This window comes from Peromyscus leucopus, chromosome 8b, assembly GCF_004664715.2.
Source record: "Peromyscus leucopus breed LL Stock chromosome 8b, UCI_PerLeu_2.1, whole genome shotgun sequence".
Lineage (NCBI taxonomy): Eukaryota > Metazoa > Chordata > Mammalia > Rodentia > Cricetidae > Peromyscus > Peromyscus leucopus.
This window is the reverse complement of record NC_051086.1, coordinates 59,701,925-59,722,051: the sequence shown is the minus strand read 5'-3', so window position 1 is coordinate 59,722,051 and position 20,127 is coordinate 59,701,925. Positions and strand designations below refer to the sequence as shown.

The 20,127-nt window shown below is 50.4% G+C and overlaps 2 protein-coding genes across 7 annotated transcripts in view; one reads left to right on the top strand and one right to left on the bottom strand.

The window, feature by feature from the left end:
• Nucleotides 1-9,832, top strand: part of Abr (ABR activator of RhoGEF and GTPase) — a 199,107-nt gene extending 189,275 nt beyond the window's left edge. For 5 of the 6 annotated variants that reach the window (XM_028866792.2, XM_028866790.2, XM_028866791.2 and 2 more), the window contains 7 exons: nucleotides 800-859; nucleotides 1,104-1,213; nucleotides 1,970-2,109; nucleotides 2,944-3,078; nucleotides 3,856-3,961; nucleotides 6,723-6,870; nucleotides 7,431-7,520. In XM_028866792.2, the coding sequence (XP_028722625.1) occupies nucleotides 800-859; nucleotides 1,104-1,213; nucleotides 1,970-2,109; nucleotides 2,944-3,078; nucleotides 3,856-3,961; nucleotides 6,723-6,870; nucleotides 7,431-7,520 (789 nt within the window). Of the gene's footprint in view, nucleotides 1-799; nucleotides 860-1,103; nucleotides 1,214-1,969; nucleotides 2,110-2,943; nucleotides 3,079-3,855; nucleotides 3,962-6,722; nucleotides 6,871-7,430 lie in introns of all 6 variants that reach the window. The other variant, XM_037200611.1, reaches the window with a different exon arrangement.
• A 1,153-nt stretch (nucleotides 9,833-10,985) lies between these two features.
• Timm22 (translocase of inner mitochondrial membrane 22) lies at nucleotides 10,986-19,555 on the bottom strand. Its single transcript, XM_028866787.2, has 4 exons — nucleotides 19,183-19,555; nucleotides 16,436-16,632; nucleotides 14,560-14,632; nucleotides 10,986-12,540 (listed from the first exon to the last, which is right to left on the bottom strand). Exons 1-4 carry the CDS (start codon nucleotides 19,418-19,420, stop codon nucleotides 12,464-12,466), a joined length of 585 nt encoding a protein of 194 aa, XP_028722620.1. The 5' UTR covers nucleotides 19,421-19,555; the 3' UTR covers nucleotides 10,986-12,463.
• Nucleotides 19,556-20,127: the final 572 nt, after the last annotated feature.

Below are 20,127 nucleotides of genomic sequence, written 5' to 3'. Positions count from 1 at the left end.
CTATAGAGAGTTGCCCCGGATAAAGGTGGGCAGGGAGAATTGAATCAGCTCCGATCCCTTGGAGGAGAGGGGCAACTTCTGTGTGGCACTGTGCCCACCACTCTGTGCTGGCTCCTGACCACATTGTCAGATGGGCCTTGTCACCTCCAAAGATGAGCTCATTCTTGTGTTGAAGTGGATGATGGTGGGTGTTGAGTCACTATGGTAATTAGATTCCACTGCATGCACTTAAAGAATGATGTCATCATCTTAAGATGTCAATATTTACATTATCCTGGAAATGATATTCTTTACAGCTACTTAAACTTGCCATAGTAATGTTGAGATGTTGACTTTAAAACATGCCGAGGTGGAGGACAGCTGGGCATAGAAATGCATGGGCATAGTGTAGCTTGAGCATCTCGTTCTCCTTGTAGGTGCCAAGGGCTCAGTGCCCTCACAGAAATCAGGAAACCCTGGTGTCCCCTCACTTTCCACACTCATCTAAGTGTGTACTGTGCGTTGTGCTCTCTCAGTGTGCAGTTGATGTGTGGTCAGGGGCCAGCACAGTGTGACAAGCACGGTGTCTCGTAGAAGGTGCCCCTCCTCTTCAGGGCATCAGGGGCCGTCCCTAGGAAAGACTAGGAGGGAGTGGGCGGAGGACTCAGACTGTGGGCTCGCTCAGACTACTTCAGCAGGTTGATTTAAAGATGAGCATCCAGGCTTCTGCCTTTCCTGTCTTGCAAAGCAGCTGCTGACCGATAGGGAAGCTGGGCCCTGACCTGTCCTCCTTCTCTCCCCCTCCCCCGCCCCCCTGCAGCTGGATCCACAGACTGTAGAAACCAAGAACTGGCATACAGATGTGATTGAAATGAATGGGGTAAGGACATCCGAGCCATGGCGGCCACCCTCCTGCCACCCTCCCCGGGGCGCTAGACTGCTTGCACCTCCCTCAGATCAGTGTCCTCTCCGTGGCCACACCCCTCCCCATCCCAACTGCAGGTGTGCATGGAGCCCTGCCCGGCTTGAGGGTAGCCCTGTTTATAGTCCTAGGGGAGAGAGGACCCTATGTCTGGTGACACTCATGCCCTGGGGGGTTTGTACCTACTCCACCCCCTGACCAGATCAAAGTGGAATTCTCCATGAAATTTACCAGCCGTGACATGAGCCTGAAGAGGACCCCATCCAAGAAGCAAACCGGCGTCTTCGGAGTGAAGATCAGCGTGGTGACCAAGTAGGTACTGCCGTGGAGGAGACTGAGTAGCTTTGGTACCCGCGTGCCCGCCCCAGCCCACCTTCCAGCCCACCTTCCAGCCCCCCTGCCCGTGCCACAGGCTAGCAGTTTGGAGGCCAGAAACGGCTCCTAGGATACTTTAGAAATAGCGGTCCAGCCTGGAAACAGTGGACGGTCCCGGGGGAAGCCAGAGTGTCTGTGCCCTGCAGTCAACAAGAAGTGACAGTGGCCGTGGGCCCACGTTTGGGCTTGGCAGCAGTAAGCTGGAGTCAGCGTGGCTGGCTGGGAAAGGGCCCCACCCTTTCGGTCACCCTGCCCCTCTGGGCGCTTTGTTCCCAGGTCTTGACCTACCCTGCTTAGCTTCCCCATGAACATTTTCTTTTTGTTGTTTTTCCTTTTCCCCTGAACATTTTTTTTTTTTTTTTTTTTTAATTGCATGGCTAGGGTGCAGACCCAGGGGCTCACACTTGCTACAGAAGTGCTCTGCCACTGAACTGCCCTACCCACAAGCACTCCCATCCAGTGGGATGTTCTTTCACCAGTCTCTAGGACTTCTTCCACACATGCTCCGTGCTGTACCTCAGCAAGCAGGCTTTAGGGAATGGGATAGCCTCTTCCCCAGGCCTTCCTTGCCTTGGCTCCTGACCCCAAGGCCCCCAAGCTGCCCAAGGCTGAGAAAGGCTGTGGAGGACCTAGAGGGCCCAGCCGGTGGGAGAAGCCCCCTCCACCCCTATACTGTGCACCCTTGTCCTGCAGGCGAGAGCGCTCCAAGGTGCCCTACATCGTACGGCAGTGCGTAGAAGAGGTGGAGAAGAGGGGCATTGAAGAGGTTGGCATCTACAGGATATCAGGGGTGGCCACGGACATCCAGGCACTGAAGGCTGTCTTTGATGCCAGTGAGTAGGGAAGCCCAGTGGGCATGGATGGTTCCCGAGCAGCTGGTGGAGAGCAGAGGAGCCTTGGTCTGTAGTTTGTGAGAGCATGAGGGATGCTGTTTCTGAGTCCCCCTGACAAGTTAGTTACATGTTTTACACCTTGTCACCTAGTCTCTCTCCACTCAAATAAGGATGGCATTCAGAGAGGTCAGGTCCCTTACTCTGGGTTACCCAGCATGGAGGTTTTTGTACCTGAACTTGAGCTGAGACCTTTGGGACTCCAGAATATATATTGCTGGCTCAGGTTCCTCTCTGCTGCTGTCTCTGGGCCCTGTTACCAGGGGGCAGGTCTTCCTCGACAGAGCCCTTCTGTGGTGGGGTCTGGCCTTGGGTTTCCTCTTCTCCATCCTGCAGGGTCAGGCTGAGACAGTGTTGGCATACCCAATGCTCAGAATGCCTGAACCAAGTCTAGGTAGGTAAGGCTAGGATAGGGCCAGAGAGCATGCTGGGATATGGCTCCCGGGAACATGCGATTAGGTGTGTGCTGTGTGGTGTGGATATGGCTCTGGTACTCTGGGTGACAAGTTATGTCCCTCCTCTCTGCTGGGAAGCCGCAGCAGATAGACCCCAGCTTGTCCCCTGCTGCCCCTTCCCACAGATGACAGCTGAGTTGATGTAACAGAGCTGGTGGGTACCACGTATGCCCTGCCTTTGTAAGGGGAAGCCAGAGGCTGAAGTGCCGTGGGCCGAGGTCTGAGGGACAGATCTGAGGGACAGAAACCGTTCTGAGGGCTGCCAGTGAGGAACAGGGGTCCTAGGCCAGTGTAGCCTCAGGCTCTGCCCCCTCCTGTACAGATAACAAGGACATCCTGCTGATGCTGAGCGACATGGACATCAACGCCATCGCTGGCACCCTCAAGCTCTACTTCCGGGAACTGCCGGAGCCTCTCCTCACAGACCGACTTTACCCAGCCTTCATGGAGGGCATCGGTGAGGTTTCTGGCGTCCTGAGGGTTGGCTGGGCTAAGTCTCCTAGGCTGCTAAAATGCAAAGCAGGAGATACCCCGGGCATTCCTGCCAGTGGTTTGTCCAGTGTACTTTTTCTCGTGGCTGAAGGACCTGAGAGTGAGGTGCTAAGGTGGACTCTTGTCCCTTGTCCCCTGCCTTGGTGTCCTCTTTATGGCTCCTCCTTACAAACTGATCTGCTTCCTAGAAACACAGGCATTTAGGGAAGAAGGCTCTGAGCTGCTAGCTCCAAAGGCCAGAGAGGAAGCTGGTTTAAACCATAACATACTGGACAGCTGTCCTGAGCCCCACAGAATGGCTCTCCTCATTGCCCAGGTACTAGCCAGTGGAGCTCCTGTGCCCACCTAGATGGGCCTCTTCCAGGCCTGGCACAGTGCTCCCATCTTCTGAGGCAGACAGGGCTTTGGACCCCATGGAGAATGCGAAACCTAGGGGAGGCTGGTCAGTGTAAGCACCAGCCTCAGAAGTGTGTGACGGGAAACATGCCACCCCTAGTAATGTGCAACTACTGGATTAAAGTAGCGTAGAGTATGGGTTGTGTGGTCCTGGGGTCACGGCTAGCGCAGGAGGAAAGGAAGAGACTGCTCCCCCAGGCTGCCTTGTAGCCATGTTACCCATGGTGTGGCATCCCAGGGCAACCCGCTGCTGACAGACAGTCCATGCACGGACTGGGCCCTCCCCCTGAGGGCCAGGTTTCTGCCCTCCAGCCAGGCCCTGCCCTGACCCTTTCTCCTCCCGCAGCCCTGTCAGACCCTGCTGCCAAGGAGAACTGCATGATGCACCTACTCCGCTCCCTGCCCGACCCCAACCTCATCACCTTCCTTTTCCTGCTGGAACACTTGAAAAGGTGAGGAGGAGAGGGGGGCCCAACCCAGACCTGTCACCTGTCCCGCCAGACCTGTCAATCTTCTCACTTCCGCCTCCTGGGTACTGGCCTGTGCTCGGCCACCCAGACGCCTGAGCGATTGTTTTCAGCCTCCTGAACTCACATGCTGTTGTTGGGAAACTGTGGCTCCTGATTGCAGCCTGAAGTAATTGGTCGTGGCACAGTGGCACATGCCTCTTGTCAGGATGCTAAGGCAGGGGGTTGCTGGAACAATCAAGAATAGCTTGGGAGACATAAGGAGAACCTCTTAGAACGGTGGGTAAAGCACATGGCCTCAGGTTGGTTTTAATCTGTGGGCCCCAGATGCAGCCATTTAGTCGGTGTAGATTTTTCTTTGTTTACATTTATGATTTTGTGCATGTGTGTGTATGTGTGCGTGTGTACCGTGCCTTGCATGTGGAGATCAGAGGACAAATGGTAGAAGTCATTTCTCTTCTCCTACTATGTGGGTTCTAGGGCTGGACTCAGGTCGTCAGAATTGGCAGCAAGGACTTTAACCACTGAACCACCCTACCAGCCCAGTGTGGCATTTTTTTAAGTGAAACAGGGCGTGCTGCCCACAAAAGTATTGTTTGTTCAGTTACCTGTAGATGTGTGTCCTGGGTTACATCATCACATGTTTATTATGAGTCAGTTAAGAATTTGAAACCTGGGGGGCTGGAGTGATGCCTCAAGGGTTAAGAGCACTGGCTGCTCTTCCAGAGGTCCTGGGTTCAATTCCCAGCAACCACATGGTGGCTCACAACCACCTGTAATGAGATCTGGAGCCCTCTTCTGGCCTGCAGGCATCCAGGAGGCAGAACACTGTATACATAATAAATAAATAAATCTTTCAACAACAATAACAAAGAATTAAAACTTACTGGTCTTGGCTCATGTTATGAAACAGAGAAACTGAGACCCAAGGCCAGCAGGGACTTGCTTGGCTTAGTGGTGAAAATTGTACTTAAAACCCACATCTTCCAAGTCCTGAACTGCGACCCTTCTCACCTTGCCTCTCTCCTCTCATGGTAAGGCAGACCAGAGCTGTTCAAGTGACATCCATTCTAGTGTTCAGTACCAAACGTGGTACCAAGGGGTCCTCGTCGCTCACTTTTCAGGCCAGGACTGATCACAGACACCAGCTGGAAGGTTAGGTCACTTGGTGTCCCTTAAATTCACTTGCTACCTTCGGCCAGCACCTCTGAGCTCATCCCCTCGTCCAGGTGCTGGCTCTGGTTCTGGCGGGCCGGTGGAGACTCAGACACAGCCAGGGCTGGTGCCTTGTTTTTCCCATCATGAGACAATGCCCCTCCCTCTGGTTTGGCGAGGACCAAAGTCCCAACCAGTTCCCAAATAGTTTGGTGAACATTGTGGGAGGACACGCTAAGAAGGAATGGGAGGGAAAATTCATTAGGCTTTCCACCCTGGGAACTGGGCCCACATCTGGGGTTGTGTGTGTGTGTGTCTGTCTCTGTGTGTATGTGTGTCTCCTGTGTGTGCGTGTCTGTCTATGTCTCTTTGAATGTGTGCCTGTGCCTCTGTGTGTGTATGTGCCTGTGTGTGTGTGTGTGTGTGTGTGTGTGTGTGTGTGTGTGTGCGCGCGCGCACTAGCCAGCTGCATAGCTGCCTGCTGGCATTGAAGTGTTTGCCCGTTTCCAAAGCAGTCAGCCGGCACATTTGTGACTCCTGCCCAGAGGGTGGGAGTCGAGTTGAGAGTGGGATGAGAGCCCTGTCCAGGGGGTGTGTATCAAAGCCTCAGGAACATTTCCTAGTATGGAATCGGGGAGGTCTAGGGTTTCTTGATGTGTTTGGTGATACTGAGTCTGCCTGGACAGTACCACAGATGGCAGCGCCCACTGTCACTCGGGACATGGTAACAGAGGACCTAGTCTGTTACATAAGAGAAAAGCAGGGAAACTCTGGGAGGAGCCAGAGCAGGCCCATGAGCACACCTGTCCGAGGGAGGGGGGGCGACACGCAGTGCTGACTCGCCTCTGGTCACAGCTGCTCCTGCGACAACAGCCTGCCTAAGTGCGGGCTCAGCTAGTAGCTGCCTCTGGCAGCATGTCCTCCTGGCCTGTCCCCGTCCCTGTCGACCCCCACAACTGCACTACTGTTGGATTCTGAATAAAGAGCAGAATGGTAAGATGGTGAGCCCCTGGGTCCGAAGCCAGCCCTGGCACCTCTCAGCGTGTGACTGTACTTGCTTTCCTCACCTCTAGATAATGGTACTTACCTTACAATGACTGACAGTGTACAGCATCACACCGAGTTCTTAGAGCAGTGTGGTCTCCATTGTTTGTTTGTTTTTAGAGACAGGGTTTCTCTGTGTCGCCCTGGCTGTCCTGGAACTCACTGTGTAGACCAGGCTGGCTTTGCACTCAAGATTCACCTGCCTCTGCCTTCCTTTCTAGTGCTGGGATTGAAGATGTTGTACCACCACAGCCAGTGTATTCTCCATCTTATTGTAATGATTTTTATCTAAGTCAGGGGTGATGCCATTGATAGTGGTTAGTCCTGGCTGGCAGTTTTCCATCAGCTTGGCACATAGCCTAGGTGCTAGGGGTATGTTACAGAAATATCCCTTAGCCTCATGTCCTTCCCACCTGTAGGAAGGGAAGCTAGGTGACTGATCCCTTGATGCCTGAGGGAGCTTCTTCGAGTGCCGTTAGCTCCCTGTGTCCCAGGTCTCCTGGGGCTGCTGGAGAGTGACTTCTCTGTTCTCCTTCCTTTCCCCCAGGGTTGCTGAGAAGGAACCTATCAACAAGATGTCGCTTCACAACCTGGCCACTGTGTTCGGCCCCACGTTACTGAGACCCTCAGAAGTGGAGAGCAAAGCACATCTCACATCAGCTGCAGACATCTGGTCCCATGACGTCATGGCCCAGGTACTACCAGCACGCTGGAGGCCTCAAGGCAGTTGAGAGGCCCCCCCTCCCCTCCTAGGCAGCTGAGTCAGTGGTATATAGGGTGCCCGAGCACAGGGCGACAGATCTCCCTGCTTAGGCCGAAACACAATGTGTGGGTCTAGACAAGAGTTGAAGAGTGTCTGTCCAGGCGCTTGCTGCTCCCGAGAGTACCTCAGTCTTGGGTAAAGTGGGTTTGGAGCCAGGGGGTTGACCAAATGTATGAAAGTTCTGGGGTTACTTTCAGGGTCAATACCTAGGACAGGCTGCTCAGCCAAAGCTGATCTCAGGCCCACACTAGACGCTTTTGACTTAGACACGGAAGTGGCTCCGACCCTTGGCTCTGCAGCACCCTCTAGTGCTGGAAATGAGCGAAGGAACCTGGGCTTCCAAAAAATGGGAGAGAGGCCAGAAGGAGCCTGGGGTGTGATATGGGCAACAGACTTGGCTGCAGCTCGGGAGTCATAATCTTCTCAGCCTCGCAGGTGAAGGAGGGTCTGGAACATGAGGACCACAACCTCAGTCTCCTTGTTTCCCCACAGGTCCAGGTCCTACTTTACTACCTGCATCATCCCCCCATTTCCTTCGCAGAACTGAAGCGGAACACACTGTACTTCTCCACAGATGTGTAGCCGGAGGCGGGCAGCTGTGGGGGTGGCCAGAGGCAGCCCTCCAGCCAGGGCCCAACATAGACTTGAAAAGACTGCAACTGAAACTCCCCAGCCTAGCCCTCCGGAGCCCAGGGGAAGCCACCTTCCGAGAACTGCAACTTGTGCATCTTTTGTGCCACCTTGTACAAAGCCAGCTGACCAGCCCCGAGCCTCCTCAGCACCCCGCAGCTCCTGCCCTCTGTACCTGTGCGTGTGTCTGATGCTCCGTGCTGTCTAAGAAGTGTTCTATGTATATTTGTCATGCAGAAAGGGTAGTGGCTGAGCCGGTGTGGGCACAGACGGCCTGCTTTGTTCTTTCATTTCTTCAACGCTTTCTTTCTGCCTGAGTCCAGTCTGGGGACTTTTATTTTGCGCTGTGTAACTGCTGCCGGCTTCTCCTATCCTGGCCCTGCTCCCAGACTGCAGCCTCCCTGCAGTGTCTCTGCCCTCTCCATCTTCCCAGCCTGCTGCATGCATGTGCAGCGTGGGGTTTTGCTCCATCACTGGAAAGTTCTGCAGAGGCCCCGGGCAGTGGTGGCCTGTCCCGTGTGCTGTGTGCCACCCTTGGCCTCACACCTGCTTTCCTTGCTGTCTGTGCAGACGCTGAACAAGGAGACAGACACACACTGATTCTCAGCTTAGCACAGAGCTGGAGAGCTGATTTCTGGAATGTTCTATTTGAGAATTACCCTTTCTGGGGTTTGTCTGTTCTATTTGCTGCCTACCATGAGGCATCTTCAACTGTTTCTCCTACTGCTGAGTTTCCTGTTCCTTTTCCCCTGGTGTTGTTTTGAGTGTGACGACTCACAAGTGTCCTGCTATCAGGAGAGGTCAGGAATGCTGCACCTGAGGGCGTGGTGGGCACCCAGGCTGTGAAGGAACAAGATGGATGGAGCAGGCAGCAGGGGCGAGTCGAGGGAAGCCAGTCTTCACAGTAAAGACCCATGGAGGTTGTTGTAGTGGAGCATGACCTCCTGGAGGGCAACTTCTGTGGCTGAATCAGGTGTCCAGATGAAAGCAGGCTCTGTCCTGGAACCTGGAACCTCATATACCTCGTGGTACTTTTGCCTTAGATTTTACACTCTCAACAGCCAAGCACTGCCACGGGGCAGCCACATTGCCATGCATGCTCCAGAGCCTGGGAACAGAAGGCACAGCCCAGCTGGAATGGTCTTGCCCTGGCACTGCCCCAGCTCCTAAATCCAGCCCTGTGGGTAATCCCAAGCTTTCTAGAAGTTGGAGGACAGGCTGTCGCCCTCGTGTGTCTGCTGGGGCTCCAGATGATGGGGTCAGCAGGTGTCATTTCCAACTCTGCAACTTACTGCTTGGTACTAGAAGGAGATTTATTCCCAAAGCACCGTTTCCAGTCCGATGGCAATTAGCAGGGAAAGGTGCTCCTGTCATAGGAGCCTGAGCTACCACACAGCTTCCTGTATCTTCTATGTGGCAGAGTTGATTCCTGGCCCTCAGGATTGGGGAGACCAGCCCTCATTGTGTGTGCTCAGGGCTAAGTCTAAAGATGGGTTTGCTGGCCCCCAAGCTATTGTGTCTGCTAGGTGGGAGGCAGGGCTCTTTCAGGTCCTATCCATACCTGTTGCCTTTGACAGAACGGTACAGTTTGTGCATACAGGAGAAAGGAATGCCAACTTCCCAACTGCCTATTAGCAGTTTAACAAGGAGCCTTGCTGTCTCAGACAGGTGAAAGAGAATGCCCATGAGTGTAGAGGTCACATCATCTAGCCACTGTCTTGGCACTCAGGTGCTGATGTGTGGCATTCTTGCTTCCAAAGAATTGACAGTAACAAATTATCAAAGCCCATCAAAACAGTGCCTCCTGTCTCTTCAAAACAAGGAATGTTGGCTTCTATGCATTAGCTACTGCAGTCCCCTGGTTGCTTAGGCAATATAACAGCAGGAAGGCTGGAAGAGGAACTGAGAATTATTAATGGTTTCTATTATTTATAAATTCCACCCCAAGTGGGGCACCAAGGAAGTATCTGGTGTTTCTCCTGAGACAGGGGCCATGCAGCCCAGAACCCCATCACTGCCAGCAAGGCACCGGGAGACAGGGTCCAGGAATCCCAGGCATGCCTGCACTTGCTTGGGCAGTGAATGAGGGCTGCCAGCGTTTGCTGACGAGGTAGGATGGAACCCCTAATAAGTTGGTATGGATATATTTTTTTTGTCTCTGTTCTGTTTAAACTTAATGTAGATTATTATAAATTGATGTAAACCATGTGAGAGGGAAATGTTAATAAAAAAAATGCAAAGCCCCAACATTTGCACAAAACTCAGCCCTGTGGTGTGGATGTTTGTGTTCTCAGTAGTCCAGGGAAGATCACCAATCTAAATATTTAAGTCCTTCCAGCTGCACCCAGATGTGTTTGCAGGAACCTGTCCATCTGTCTATCCTCGAACTCTCTTCTGACGTTGGGTCACTCTACCCACATTTCCAAGTGCTATAGTTCCCTTCATGGAACACTCACTACGGACCTGGGCATAGTGTGCTGGGAAAGATAGTAGAGGTGGCCCATTGGCTTTCCATTAACGTCTCCGTTTTCCTCAAAATCGACCCATCTTCTATGGCAGCCCTTGGTAGAATTTGCTTGTTAGAGATCTGCATCTCACACCAAGAGCCCACTCCCCTTTGGGGAAGCCAGTAGGGTTTGTGTGAGGCTTCCACCAGCCGAAGCCATTGGACACTGTTTATTCTGGAGATCAGGAACAGATGTGTCTGCAAACTGCTGTTTGGTTTATGAGCTCATACTGACCCCCCAGCCACCTAAAACAGGAAGCTATTCATCTCCTCTTGATTGAACAGTCCACGTGGACAAGGCCTGGCTTGTTCAACTGATGTCTATTGACAGCCCTGAGACTCCTCTTTGCCAGGAGAGTTGTGATGCCAACATCTCTTGTGTTGTGGCTCATGTGGAAGACCAGCTGGCCAAAGACCTCAGGCCTGAGCATTTTGACAGGCACCAGGTAGAAACCATCCTTTCTTCAAAAAGGTGTTCCTAGATGAGGAATTTACAGACAGTGTAGGAACACTCCTAAATTTGTTTTCAGAGCTCTAGGGGTATGTTCAGCTGGTCTTTCAGTAATGAAGCCTCATGCTTATGAAAACAGGGCATGCATCATACAGAATTCACTGGGGGCTAGAGGCAGGGGAGTTCATTAATAGAGGACTTGCCTAGCATGTACGAAGTCTTGGGTTTTTCGAGACAGGGTCTCACTATGTAGCTCTGGCTATCCTGGAATTCTCTCTGTAGACCAGGCTGGCCTCAAACTCAAGAGATCCGTCTGCCTCTGTCTCTTGAGTGCTGGGATTAAAGGCGTGGGCCACCGCCCTGCTAAACCTTGAGTTCTTCAGCAAATGAATGGATGTGAAAAGGACCCAGCGAGAGAACACGAGCCCTATATACTAACGTACAGCCAGTCCAAAGATAGAGCAGAACGGTGTTACTCGGGATTGGATATCATTACTCACATACAAATACACACTCAGATGACTCATGTGGAAGTTGAGTCTTTGAATTCTGCTTGAGGATGAGTACAGATGAGGAAGAGAGCAAAGGAAAAGTGGAAGGGTTAGTGTATAGCAGGGAAAAAGACTGAAGGCTGGCTAAGGCAGCCAGTCCCAGGCCTTGCGGAGCCTCCTGGAGCTGACGGAGGGCAGGACTGGGTCCATCCAGTCCACCTTCACCCCCACACGACACTACAGTCCAGTGGCACAGCCCCAACATTAAAAGGCTAGTTTTCTGCCATGCTATAACTGGGCTCAACTGTTGAAATAAAAAACTCTAAAAGCCAAAGAACTTTCTGGAGAACAAGGGTGGTGGTGAGCAAGCCTTCAACAGTTCCTGTATGACTGAGCCGGCAGGCTAACCAAAGCAAGTACTCATGTATCTTGAAACTGGGCTGGGGCCTGAGACCACTGGTTCAGCAAGCTGCATGCGTGACAATCAGCCAGCACAGTGGGGTTCTCTCTCTAAGGAGGCGGCAGGGTTACCAGCATAGTCAGTGCATCTGAGAACAGGGCTGGCTGGCTAGACTGTGCTGCTGTGGCAAGGCCTGGCTGAGGGAGCAACTGCAGTGATAAAGGTACAGATTAGATTCCACACTCCCTGAGCCCAGCATCCCCAGAGCCCTTCAGAGATTTATTTCCCAACTGTCCCATTGAACCTGTCACTCTTCGGGCCACCTGGCATCATTTGTGGAAGATGTGAAGTAAATCTGAAAAATAAACTAACAGTGCATATGCTCTTTAGAAAAGAAAACAAAACTGGGTATGTTTCCTGCATGAATGTCCGGGCAGTGGTGTCTGGTGCCCTCAGAGGTCAGAAGAGGGCCTTGAATCCCTGAGCCACCATGTGGGTGCTGGGACGTGAACCTGGGTCCTCTGGAAGAGCAGCCAGTGCTGTTAGCCACTGAGCCATCTCTCCAGCCCCCATATACGTATCTTTAACAAGGACAGCAAAGATACTAACTGAAATAACGTACTTGCCTGGATGGTGTGAGTTTACTTTGCCTCATCCTGGTATTCAGATGATTGCTTGCACAAAGTTGCAAGGCAAAAGAGTTTCCTGGCTACGGGCAAACATCCTGCCACCTCCCTGTTCACAGCTGGAGAGCTGAGTGACGTCAGGACTGAGCTCAATTCTTAACAGTCAACACACTGCCTCCTGATCTTTTTACTGCAAAGAGACAGACCATCTACCCTGGAAACCTGGCTGGAATTCAGAAGTAGAAAAGTATGGCTGCTCCAATGGCTGGAGGCAGAGGACAGCGAGGTGGCTCCCTCACACCACCCACTGTAGAGGGAAACAATTGGCTTCTCTCCTGAAGCAATGCCAGGTGTGTAGGAACTGCTCCAAAAACCAGCTCTGAAGGGGGACGGCATCTTGCTTCCTTTCAGGCCATTTCTTTCACCGTAGGTAATAATCGATTGCAGCAGAGAAAGCGGCAAAGCCTCCACAACCTATGGCCCCGGCCTTCACACCAGCTGCAAAGCAAACAGAAGCAGCATTACCACAGTAACAGGTGCTAGACTGGACTGGACTTACAAAAAATTTGCGTCAGAGAGGCAAAGAAACCAAGTTAAGCATGTGCAATCATTCAAACTCATAATGCCTTGGTAAGATTTCAGTGAAGCAACATATCCCATCCAAACCACTGGGCTTCACATAACTATACATTTGCTTAGCTCTTCTCATTCCAAACGATTACTGTGTCCAGTTGTATGGAACTAGTCCCTCACAGTCCAGAAAGTGGTTAAGGGAAGCGGCCCTTGGAATCACATGAAAGCATACAGCCTTACACCCTGATCTGTTTATGGAATAAATTCCTGGGAAGGTGATCAAAGCAATCCTGGGGGGAGCTGAGCTCACAGCCCCGGAAAACTACACTACAGAAGACCAAAAGAGAAGCCGCTCTGCCCACCAAGCATGGCTGTGAGGAGCCGGCTTTCATGTCAGCTCATCACTGGTTCTCAGAAGATGAGAGGCTTCTGCTTCCACTAAGTCAAACTGTGAGTGATGGAGAGTAGCCCAGCAATACATGCTGCTTCTAGGAAAGGTCAAGTCCTTGAGGCCAGTGCTCCACACTGGAACAGGGAGGAGGTGAGGGCTGGCTTCTTTCTAGCTGATAATCTCACATTCTGAGGATGTCTGCACTTTTCCTGTTCTGTCTCCCTTGTATTTTAAATTTATTTTGGTTTTTTTTTATGTGTATGTGTGTGTGAGTGAACGAATGCCATGTGTACATGGGTGCCTCAGGAAGCCAGAAGGGGTGTCAGATCCTCTGAAGCTACAGTTGCAGGTAGCTGTAAGGGTGTGGGGAACTGAACTCTCTAAGAATTGTGCATGCTCATAACCACTTCTCCAACCAGCCCCTTTGGGTTTTTGAGGCAAGATCTCCTGAGTGGTGGGCTTACATGCATGTATCATCATGGCCAGTGTGTACTTAGCTTTCAATTAGTAGAAATCGAAGAGTCCCCAACTGCAGAAAGACACAGCTATTAAAATTTATACACAAAGTTAAAACTGGCTGCTGGGGCTGGGGCTGAGTACTAGAACTCACGCTTAGTGTTTACCAGGACGGGTCTGGTTCCCAGAACTGGAAAACAAACAAAACCCTGACAACAGTCTAAAATTAAGGGAGGGGTTGGGGATTTAGCTCAGCGGTAGAGTGCTTGCCTAGCAAGTGCAAGGCCCTGGGTTTGATCCTCAGCTCCAGAAAAAGAAGGGGAAAAAATTCAGACACTTGAGATGCCAGGGACTGAGTCTCAGCACAGCCTGCAGGTGTGGACGATGGGACTGCTCAGGGCCGAGTGACTTGCTAGGCTTCTGCACTATCCTACATGCCAACACACCACTTACCATGAGAACATCGGCTCACACATTCAATATGGAAGCTCTTTTTCTAGGCAAGATATAGCTCTGGTTAATTATGGGTAATTTTCCCACCCTTGGGTGGCTTTTGATAACAGCAAAAGCCCCCATCCTAAAAAGTTATGAGCATTTGGCCAAACAGCCTACAAGTGCATGATCCCATTCCACACACCAGCAAAGATTTACCTGGGGGGCTGGAGAGATGGCTCAGCAGTTCCAAGAGTACTTGTTCCTCTTGTAGAGGACCCGGGTCTGGTTCCCACCAGCCACATGACTCACAAATATCTGTAATTCCAGTCCAGGGGACCTGATGCCTTCCTATGGCACCAGGCACACATGTGGTACACAGACATACACATGTAGGCAAAACACCCATACAAATAAAAGTACATAGTTTTTAAAAAGAAAAAGATTTTATCTGGTCCAAAATCTCTAGAGTGCCAAGCTGAGAAAGCCTAACGTAGATGGAGATATAAGCAAGTTTCCAGAGCCGAGTCAACACAGAAGCAGCCAGGATTTATTTGTCAGAGGGAAGACTATCAAGCATCCTTGGAACACTCATGTTGGGAAATGTCAACATCAGCACGTTGTCCAGACCACAAAAGAAAGCCACTCGAGAGCTGTTTACTAACCTCTGAAACCAATGGCTCCGCCAGTGATGCAGCCACTGATGACGCTGTTCTTCCAGTCCGACTTCCCCCGGTACTGTGGGTGGAGAGATGCTGGTTAGAGTCCGGCGAGACGACTGAGGGAGAAAACACAGGGCTTCCAACTGCCTAGGTTAGTCCTAGTCAAAGGAAAACCTTATTTCCAAAGGGCAGTTCCTAAAATTTGTATGTGCTTATACATGCTTCCTGCAGGTGGCGCCAGAGGGCTGAAGACAAGTCCAGCATTTGGGAAATAATCAAGAGTTCTTATATTCTCCTAAACTGGAGATTAAACTATTTTAAATCATTAACTACAATTACCTGAGTTGGTGATGTGGCCCAGTGGTAGAGCACTTGCCTACTATGCATAAAGCCCCAAGTTCAATCCCCAGCACCAAATAAATAAGAAAAAAAAAAAAAAAGTAAAACCCATATTATAAATATGTAAAAAGTTCACATTAGGGACTAATCTAGATCAAAATTTGATATTTTTAAATGTTTATTTTGAGGCAGTCTTCCTATGTAGCTCAGGCTGACCCAGATCTCATGCTCCTGCTTCAGACCCATCTAACTAAGGCTTGACATTTCTAATCTGCATTCCAGGAAGAACACTAAGAACATTGCTCTTTTAAAAGTTGTGTGATGGGCTGGGAGTGATAGCATGCACCTTTAATCCCAGCACTCAGGAGCAGGAGCAGGTGGATCTCTGTGAGTTCTAGGCCTACCTGGTCTACACTCATTCATACACACACACACACACACACACACACACACACACACACAAACTTTTTTTTTTTTTTTTTTTTTTTTTTTTGTTTTTCGAGACAGGGTTTCTCTGTGTAGCTTTGCGCCTTTCCTGAACTCACTTGTAGCCAGGCTGGCTCGAACTCACAGAGATCGCCTGCTCTGCCTCCCGAGTGCTGGATTAAAGGCATGCGCCACCACCGCCCGGCCAAACACAAACTTTTTAATCTAAATTTTTTAAAAAGAGGACTGGTTTTAAAAAAAAAAAAAAACAGGCTGTTGTAGAATATTATTTTAAGGTGTGTTACTTTTGTTTATGTTGTATTTGTTTAACTCAGTGAAGCTGTTACTGTGCCTGTCTGGAACACTTGATTGGTCTAATAAAGAGCTGAACAGCCAATAGCAAGGCAGGAGAAAGGATAGGCAGGGCTGGCAGACAGAAAGAATATATAGACAGAGAAATCTGGGAGGAGGAAGGAAGTAGCCAGAGAAGGAGGACTACAAGGGTAAGCCACCCAGCTACACAGCAAGCCATGGAATAAGAGTAAGATATAGAAGAAAGAGAACAGCTTAGCTTGGCTTGTTTCTTGCCAGCTTTCCCTTAACCTGTCTTTTGCCTCTGGGCTTTTCCCGTTCTCTTCTATATCTTACTCTTATAAATAAGAATAAGCCAAGCCGGGCGGTGGTGGCGCACGCCTTTAATCCCAGCACTCGGGAGGTAGAGCCAGGTGGATCTCTGTGAGTTCGAGGCCAGCCTGGTCTACAAAGCGAGTTCCAGGAAAGGCGCAAAGCTACACAGAAAAACCCTGTATCGAAAAACCAAAAAAAAAAAAAAAAAAAGAATAAGCCTCTGTGATTTGGGAGCTGGGTGGTGGGCCCCCCAAAATAGCAAATAGCAAAACAAACAACATCAGGCAGTGGTGGCACATGCCTTTAATCCCAGCACTCAGGAGTCAGAGGCAGGTAGATCTCTGTGCATTCCAGGCCAGCCTGGTCTACAGAGCGAGATTCAGATTCAGGACAGCCAGGACTACACAAAGAAACCATGACTTGAAAAACAGAACAAAAAAGGTGTGCATTGGCAACAAGGATTTCTTAGAAAGTCAGAGGCACTTACAGACTCTACCAAACACTCAGTACACGAGAACATGGCGCCCACAATGGCAAAATTTTTGGCGTAGGACATTCCTCTTTGTCCCATGTCTTTCAGAACTTCTCTTGCGGTAGGTGTCCGGTAAGGGTCCTTAGGGTCAAAGCCTACATTCGTATCAATGCCGGCAGTAAAGACCCCAAATGCACCTCCCAAGACAAATCCTAGAAACAAGCAGAGATAAGATTGTTTTGCACATCTGGACTACCATTTTGGGATGATACTTGAAGGTGGTCTTTCTGGCTTCTGGCTATTCAATCTCAATCCTGCTTCCTCCATAGTCACATCGGAGTCTATCCCCCACTGACTCCTAGGATTTCTTCCTCCTTTCATTTTTCCAGCCTTTCAGCTTTAACCCTCTGTTCCTCTGTAGACCAGCCACCCTCAAATCAAGTTCAGCTACCAATTTTGTATATCATTCCCTGAACCATAACAGTCACTTAGGCGTTACCACATATTCTAGAATACTCTATTTTTCACAATAACTTGTGAGGTAGATGTTATTGCTCTCTCTTTCTGGCTTTTTTTTTGTTTGAGACAGGGTCTCACTATGCAGTTCTGATTGGCCTGGAACTTGCTATTGTAGAACAGGCTATCTCAAAGTCAAGAGATCCGCCTGCCTCTGCCTCCCAAGTGCTTGGATTAAAAGTGTGTACCACCCAGCTGTGCTCTCCAAACCAAAGCTCAGAGATGTTAAGTAACTGTCTCCAGAGTCTCATGGCTAGTATACAGGAAATCCTGGGTTGCTATCAACAGATCAACAGATGTCCAGCAAGCCTTGGACATTTCTTTGTGTGTATGTGGGTGTAGGGCAGAGGTCAATTCTAGGGAGTCACTCTTCAGGAACCATACACTTTTTTTTTTTTTTTTTTTTTTTCAAGACAAGGTTTCTCTGTGTAACAACAGCCCTAGTTGTCCTGGAATTTGCTCTGTAGACCAGGCTAGCCTCAAACTCACAGAGATCTGCCTGCCTCTGTTGTCCGGATGCTGGGTGTGGTGATGCACACCTTTAATCCCAGCAAAGAGGCAGAGCCAGGCAGATCTCTGTGAGTTCAAGGCCAGCTTGGTCTATAGAGCAAGATCCGGGACAGGCACCAAAACTACACAGAGAAACCCGGTCTCGAAAAACAAAACAAACAAAAATGGTGGGTGCCACTACCTCCAGCCACTTTTTTCTTCTTTAAAGAGGGTCTCTCAATGGATCCAGAATTAACTGGTTAAGCTTGGCTGACTGATAACTGAACTCTAAGAACTGCCTGCCTGTCTTCCCATTGATAGGTTACAAGTCATTTTCAGGCATAACCGACATTTATTTTATTATTCATTTCATTCTTATTTTTTTTTTTTATTTTTATTTATTTATGTATTTGAGATGCAGACTATGTAGGCTCTCCTGGAGCTTGCTATGTAGGCCAGGTGGCCTCAAGCTCAGATCCACCTGCCTGTCTAGTCTGGGATTAGCCTGGGCCACCTCACCCAGCCATACCTGGCTTTTTATGGGGGTGCTGGGTATTGAACTCAGATCTCCATGCTTTCGTGACAAGAACTTTACCAGCTGCACTTTAGCATTCTTTCTTCTTTAAAGCTTATTTTTATGTATGCAGTGCGGTATGTCTGTCTGAGACACATGTGTGACCACCATTTGCTAATGATCAGATCTGAAGCAGTCTTCAACCTAGAAATCTTCCAGGCCATCTGCCCGGAGCTCTCACCTCGATCTGTGGTCGCCACCACTCCCTCCAACTGCCTGCTTTCTAATCACTCCAGCTCCAAAACCCTCTCTTCTCTCTACTACATTTAAGATTTGCTTTTTTTTCTTTGGCCGGTTTTTTGTTTTTATTTTCAAGACAGTGTTTCTATTATGTAATCCTGGCTGTCCTGGAATCCGCTATACAGACTACGCTGGCCTGGAACTCTGAGAGCTGCCTGCCTCTTCATCCCCACTTCTTAAGACCTGAACTCCTGCTATTTGGATTTCTTAAATGTTTTTCATTCCCAATGAAATTTAAATTTATCTACAAATGCAGTCAGCCTTTATCTGTACACTGGAAGTGTGCTGTACATTCTCAAATCCTCAAAGGTTAATTTGTGTTTGTTTGGTTTTTTTTGGATTGTCCCATCCCACCGCATCTCGACTGTCTAATCACACTGGCCTTCATAGTTTTCATTTGTTGTTGGTGGTTGGGTTTTGTTTTGTTTTGAGACAGCTTCTCTCTATGTAGAGCTGGCTGTCCTGGAACTCTCTCTGTAAACCAGGCTAGCCTCGAAGCTCACTGAGATCCATCTGCCCCCGCCTCCTGAGTGCTGGGATTAACTTCAAACTTCTGACTTGAGGGCCTTTGCCTTGGCACTTCTCTATACGTCTGCGGCACTCTTCTGCCCGGCTCCTAGAAATTCTCTAGCAAGGCTCTTGTCACTCTCATCCACATCCACAGCCTGGCACATGACAGTTGCTTAGTAACAGCTTTTTGAATGAATACATGAATGAACGAAAGCACCTATTACTACCAATCTGTAGGCTCTGACCGTAGTTCTGATTCTCCGTTCCAATCCCCAACCATGAATGTTAACCCCAGGATCAAGAGTGGATTGCCGGGGAGCAATCAAGGTCGAGACCCAAGGGTCCTTCGCCCCCCAGGCGCGTGGTCTTAGCAAGGAACCCCAAGGCCCTCCAAGTCCTCAGCCTCCCAAGGGTCCCACGAGCCTCGCCTCACCTCCCACGCAGGCTAGCACAGCCTTGAAAGCGCAGCTTTCCATCGCCCTCTCGATCATCTTCTGCTCCTCGCTCTTGGAGGGACTCGGGATCCCGCCCAGGCTGCCAGGCTCCAGGAGCCGGGGCTGACGCTTGTCGCCCACCAGGTACTGCAGAAGAAGGCTGTACTGCAGAGGAGCTTCGGCGGAACCTGCCGCCTCGGGAGCTGAACCCCCGGCCTTGGGGGCAGCGGCCGCCATGACCGTAGTGGCCTTAGAACCTTTCGCGTCGTACTTCCCACAGCCGATTCCACATGCTTCCCTAGGTGTTCAGCCATCGTGACGCAGCGGCAGATTCGCCACAGTTAGGAAGCTGCAAAAGCAAAAGTCGGCCTGTGCACCAGCGTCAAGGAAGCTGTAGTGTTTCCCCAAAGCCGCTTGCAAACACTGAGTCAAGTTTGTAAGGCATTGCTACAAGCACTGACCAACAAGATTCAGGGTCTCCAGAGCTCCCCCTCAACTAGGTCGCTCCGGTGCGGTGCACGCCGGGATTTGTAGTTCTAACTCAAGAGTGTAACTACTCTCCCAGAAAGCTGTGCGCGCGCTCGCCTGGCTGCTTCCTCAGAGTAGCGGACGAAGAAAGGCCGGGCTCCCGCTGGGCTGCAGTTTGTAGAGCATCCAGCAGGGGGCGTGCGCGCTCTCTTTGTTGCCCCGCCAAGCTGCAGTGATCTGGCTACCTCAGTCAGAGAGGACTACAGGCTGGTGGGTACGTGCGTTGTGAGTAAATGTTGAAACATGGCATAAAGGTATTCAATAGACATTTTATCATATAGATAAGCCTTGAGGAGAACGAAGGGGCCAACAAAGGAGCTGGGTGGTGGTGGCACATATAATCCCAACAGAGGCAGGCAGATCTGTGAGTTCGAAGCCAGCCTGGTCTACAGAGTGAGTTCTAGGACCGCTGGTGC